We start from the raw sequence: 6,000 nt of genomic DNA on the forward strand, positions 1-6,000 counted from the left end.
TACTGTTATTTTCAGTACTTTCAACTGCATGTACAAATTGCTCTTTTAATTTGGAAAACTAGAAAAATACTGTCCCCACCACACAATGTATACAGAAATGGTTAACAGAATCTTGGAACACTGTAACTATGTTCCTTTCTGTTCATCAACTCTGAAACAAATGAGACAAGTAATAGGATTGCATTGTTCCAAAGAAAACATGTTATAATTTTTGTGGTGTCATCCAATGACTTGTCAAATGTATCTGCACAAGTTACTGAATATGGCCAACTGCCAGCATTTTTGTCTTGTCCATGGTTATCTGTTAGCCAGCTTAAACTGGCTCTGGCAAACTGAAAAATGTTGGATTATGGAATGAGAAGCAAGGAATCATATGATTTTTGTTAGAATTTATTGTGACAAGGACAATTTGAGACAGTTCTTGAAACTATGCAGAAGTCAGTGGAACTAATAAATGAAATAAAAGACATGTTTGCTTAAATAGATTTGCTCTCTGACATTTCATTAAATTATTTTTTACTTAAAAAATTTACTTTGATATACATCCACACAAACCATTACCATTCATGTAAAGTTATTCTGCTTCTAACCTAGGACTCTTTTTGTCTTAGGTTAGTAGAATGCTGATATTCCCTCTACATAAAAACGAATTTCTTAATGACTGGGTGCAAACTTAGCTTTTGGATTACTTTTTGTGAACGAAATGATACATGAAAGTGGCTGGTGATCCTACCCAAAGACAGGCATTAGGTTCCCAATTCTGTATAAATTATGATATACAGCACTGGAGACCAAACCAGGAAGGCACTTGAACACGCTTAGTACTATACAGTAAGTAGCTTTGTTGATCGTTTAGAATTACCTAGCAAGAAAAATAATGAAATGCAACCCAACCTTGGCCAAAATATGAAGCATTTCACTATAAACCTCTCTGCCAAAGATGATTTTTTCGTTGTGTATCATGTGTACGTTAAATTTGAAAATCAAAGGTATCTCTCAACGCTGCGTATGCACCCAGCTGTTGCCATCCTGACTGTAGCGGAGTAATTAGCTTGGCAGTTTTATGATGAATTTCACTCTTTTATCTTTTTTAAGATAACGAAACCCTAACTCTCTCGTCTCACCTCTACACCACCCCCTCAACTTTTAACCCGGGTGATGGTAAAGACAGACCTCCACAGTGAGGTTTGCCTCGCAGAGAAGGCGAACGCGGGCGGCCGCCCGCCGCCGCACGCCTTCAGAGCAGCCCCGTTACCACCGCGGAGAGGGCAGGCGCCTATCGGGAAGGCTGCGGCGGCTCCTGGCCCCCCTCTGCCTGGCAGAGACTCGAAGGCGGCCTGAGAGGAAAGCGCCGAGGAGGGGAAGCGGGCGGCCCTCAGGAGCCGGGCGTTGGAGGCTCCCCGCACCCCCCTAGCACCCGCGGGCTGCCCGCCGCCCTCAGCGCAGGCGCTGCCCGCACCGCTCTCAGCGGCGGGCGGGGCGAGGCGGCGTTGGCGCCTATTCGGCTCCCCCTCGGCTCCCCGCTGCGGAGCGGGCCCGGGGTGCCCCGGCAGGTGCCTGCTCCCGGAGCGGCGCTGCCGGCTGGCCGGCCGGGGGCCGCGCTAACGCGGGAGGCGGGAGGCCCGGGGCTCTCGGCGGTCTCGGCGCGGGGCGCGGCGGCGAGGCGCCGGCCGGGGGAGCCGCGGCGGAGGGCGAACAGGCAAACGCCGGAGCTGCTACATCCGGGCTGCGGCGGCGGGCACCTGCCGCGCCGGGGGCCTCCGGTGACATTGGGCCTCGGCGGCTGAAGGGGGAGGACGGGCTCCGGAGCCTGGTAGAGAGCGAGACATTCGCCTGCGCCCGCTGCCGCCATGTTTCGCGTTATGGTCAGCCACGCCAAGAAGCACCCAAGCGTAAGTACCCGGCGGCAGTGCCCCGGCGGCGCGGGGGCTGCGGAGGCTCGGCCCCGGCGGCCCCCCCCCGCGCCCTGCGCCGCTGGCGGTCGGTGCCCGCGGCCCCGCCGGTCGCCCCCTGCTCGCTCTTCCGTCTCCTTCTCCTCTGGGTGCCCGGCCCCTCGGGTGGGCCGGGGCTGACGGCGTGTGGGCAGCTCGGGGCTGATCGGCGAGACACGGTCAGGTCCCCTTCTTCCTCTAGTGTGTGTCGGCCTTTCTCATGCAGCAGCAGCAAGGCTCAGGCTGGCTCTTCCGTTCTTCTTGCGCGTCTGTTTCCCTGCACCCCCCCGTGCTCCCATTTTCTTACTTCATGATCAGGGGTACAGATGGTAGGGGCTGTTTTGGGCAGTGGAGGGACGGATGTTTGTTTCTCAGAAACGTGCTGTTAGGGGACGTTTGGTTGTTCTGCATGTGGCAGTGTTTTTTTCATGTCAGTGTCTTCGTAGCTGCTAGTTCCTCTCTGACCCCAGGGGTGTCCTGCACGCAGGGAGCCCATGGCAGGGCTTTAGAGGGCCATGCGTTACGGCTCAAAGTGTGTGAGTTTGTTCTTTGGTTTGTCATTGATGTAGTCAGAAATGCTATATAATAATACTATTCTGTTATATTGTGGTATGACATTTAATTTTTTTGTTGTCGATCTAGTTGATCCCTCTGTTTTTGATCATTGGATCTGGAGGTGTTGGCGCAGCGCTGTATCTCATGCGTTTGGCAGTGTTCAACCCTGATGTCTGGTACGTATAAAATAATTCACAGCACTCGGTCCTCTTGCTACATTTATTAAATTTCACTGCCTTGGACTTTATGTATCTGGAGGCCTTAACGTAACTGGCACTCCAATATCACTGGCACTAAGTGTGTGGAGATTTCCTTGATTTTGAGATTTGTTTGTTTACCATCTGATATTTATGTATGTTGGTGGTAGTGTGATTCTCTGAATCTCATATCTTGCATTTTTCTCAATAGCTGGGACAAGAAAAATAATCCAGAACCTTGGAACAAACTGTCTCCCAGTGACCAGTACAAGGTAAAATGAAAAATACAGATTTTTGGGAAACATAATATCAAAGGTGCTTTACGAGCTGTTTGACTATATTGGAAAGTAGCTGAATGAGTGATGTATTTCCTGTGCTGTGCAACGTGTTTGTCTGCAGAACTCAGAGCAGAGAGTGCTGAGTTTGAGATTTAAAACTTTCCTAGAGTTGGTTGATAATGAGGTGAAAGGAGTCTGTATGGAAGCAGTCATATATATTACACTGTAAGAAAAAGAGGAATTATATGTGAGAGGAAGAATATACTAGGTCATAATACCCAGAAATAAACTACAGGGAGAAGGACAAAAGCTCCTAAGTTCTGAATTAAAGCTTTCTAAGCTCTAAACTGTTGGCCTTTACTCATGGGGAGCAAAGCAGGAAAATGTCAATGTTCAACATAAACACTAATTCAGTTCTACAGTTGATTGTTTGAAAACAATTGTCTGTAAGTAACTGCACGCAATAGATCTGTTCTTGAAGGAATATTCCAGTTATTTCATTGAACTAATGAGGAAGCATGCAAAGATGTGTAAAACATTTGGTAGTTTACAGAAATCATGTTTTTATCATGTTTTACTAAAGCGATATTTTCGTAGATACCTGTTAAGAATATTTTAAGATTATCCTCAAGCTACTAAAAAAGCACACCTACTGTGTTTTCAAAGCTACTGTCTGTTCAGTACCATATCTTACTATTCCAGTCATGGAAATAAGCAACAAAAACCCCACACTCCAAAATGAAATATGTTGCAGTTCCCTTAAAGGTCCAGGAAGAACATACTACTTTGTTTTCATTGCTGCTTCTGGAATGTTGGTGTTTCTTAAATGTCTAAAAGAGGCAAATTCAACATAGCGCGCAGTACAAATTCTTTTAAAGAGCGCATGCCTTGTGTAGCATTCCCCTTCTGTCTTAGCATGCAAACACAGCCTCAGGGTTTACCATATTTGGGTGTGTGTATCATTGGGGATTTTTTTTTCCAAATCTGCACTGTGGGAAATGGAAAGGCAGATACTCTAAATTGAGGATGACTGTTCAGTAAAAAGCTCTGATATAACAAGTTTTACTTCTGATGAAATTGTTTGTCTTTTGTAAACTTTGTCATATCAACTTCCTCAGTCTTCCCAAAGAAAAGAGTTGAAGACCTGATCATTACTGTAGGAGTTGCACAGAAAGCTGTAACTTGAGTGTGCTGTAGGCTGTTTTGTTTCCTCTGAGGAAGTTAAAAAAAAATTAAATTTGGGCATAACCAAAAATAATCGAGCTAATAGATAAATACTACTTACTTGTTTTTTTTGAAGAAAAACTATAGCGTTACATGTTTGATGTCAGGTGAGGCTGGGATGCCAAATTATGCTCTTAGTCTCTAAATTCATTGTCCTCAGTGCCTTTGGGCTGTTTTGAATTGCTTGTAATGGGATCCAACTTTATTAATATAAACTGAGAGTGTGAAAGGATCTGTTCTTACTTTCCTGCCTCCTTGTCATACCTTGCAGTTCTAGATGCAGCTACTTAAACCAAACTTGGCTTTTGCAGCAGTGCTCTAAATGTTCCCTTGTGACATCATCTGTTCGCATATACCATGCTTTGTGACACTTCGCAAGCTAGGTGTTGCCTTCGATATACCGGAGCACATAGATTTGGGGCAAAAAAGATAAACTCAGCAGTACCATAAGAACTTCCTATGAATGGACTTTTAATTCTGGGGATTAAAGAAGAGATACTGTGGGTTTTCTCTAGCTGTAGACACGAGCACTGGCTCATTTTAAATGCAGAGTTTCTAATACTGTATGCAGAATGAAGATAATATTAAAAAGTTACCACTCTTCACAGTTTTTTATTCATTTATTATTGTCTAGTGTACAGACTCAAACTATGATTTCAGTTTCCTGACATGAGTTCAAATGATGCATGTTTTTTTAGTAAATACCATGGAAAACAGATAGTTGAGCTTCTTACTCATTTTTTTCCCCTTCTGTTTCCTAGTTCTACTCGGTTAATGTAGACTACAGTAGGCTGAAAAAGGACCGTCCTGACTTCTGAACAACACACTCATCTCCATAAGCTGCACAGAAAGGTCTTCCGGAAGCCGTCCGCACAATTGTCATGCTTAATCATCCAGGAAATAATCAAACTTGCCTCATGCTGCACTTGGTCATGTGTTTGGAAGTATTTTGATGAGGCTTAATAAATGTCTGAAACTTGAAGTGTCTACTCTTTACTCTAATTTTGCAAAATGAGAATATCCTCCTATTAACAGTTCGTTGTATGATCAGTCGAATAGTAAGCAAAACTCAATCCATGTTTCTTCAACAAGAAACCTAAGTTTTGCTGATGGACTTTATACTCGGTCTGTTGACTTTAGAGAACTAATTGAATGTTCATGCAATATACCAAACTGCAGGAACTTGAAAGCACGTACTTATATGTGTGTATACGTATTTTTTTTTAATTGCACCTGAATTTTTCTCCTTGCCACTTTAAGAAGTTTTGGTAGCAGATGAAATGCTAACAAGTCAGCGTCCAGCAGGGAGGCAACAGATGTTGCCATATGTTGCTGGAGGGAAGGAAGAAAAAAAGGCCAAGCTCTCTACAAAAGGTTTCATTTCTTTTCTTTCTCTTTTTTTTAAGTCATAAGCAATTTGTTAATAAACAAGAACGCAATCTTAAATCTTGAAAAAATAAAATTCTAAGAACATATTCAAGATTTCCTGTGGATCACACTTTTAAGGAAGGGAAGCACACAGTCAGCAGAACAGGGTACAGTATTCAAGTAATAATTAGGTTTTCACGTAAGAACAAAAATATCTTCCGGCAAAGGCAAATTCTCATACTTCAGTACTTGGCTGAGTCTTGCTATGGGAAGACAAAAAAAAAAAAAATCTTTACAACTTTGTAACTTACGGTAAGTTCTTTGTGCTTTTCTGGGAACATTTGGTATTTCCTTGGATAAGGGAATCATTCTGGACTATCTGACAGAGTACAGCTGTTCCTATCTTGATACACTTCAGTCCACTTAAAGTGACGTCTCAGAATGTAG

General features: G+C 43.9%; 1 protein-coding gene across 1 annotated transcript; it reads left to right on the plus strand.

Moving 5' to 3' along the window:
• Nucleotides 1-1,714: 1,714 nt before the first annotated feature.
• On the plus strand, nt 1,715-5,167 carry COXFA4 (cytochrome c oxidase associated subunit FA4). The gene is made up of 4 exons (XM_087756644.1): nt 1,715-1,892; nt 2,574-2,662; nt 2,895-2,955; nt 4,947-5,167. Exons 1-4 carry the CDS (start codon nt 1,851-1,853, stop codon nt 5,001-5,003), a joined length of 249 nt encoding a protein of 82 aa, XP_087612770.1. The 5' UTR covers nt 1,715-1,850; the 3' UTR covers nt 5,004-5,167.
• Nucleotides 5,168-6,000: the final 833 nt, after the last annotated feature.

Source organism: Nipponia nippon, unplaced genomic scaffold, assembly GCF_047370975.1.
Source record: "Nipponia nippon isolate SJK-2023a ecotype South Korea unplaced genomic scaffold, ASM4737097v1 scaffold_1, whole genome shotgun sequence".
Classification (NCBI taxonomy): domain Eukaryota; kingdom Metazoa; phylum Chordata; class Aves; order Pelecaniformes; family Threskiornithidae; genus Nipponia; species Nipponia nippon.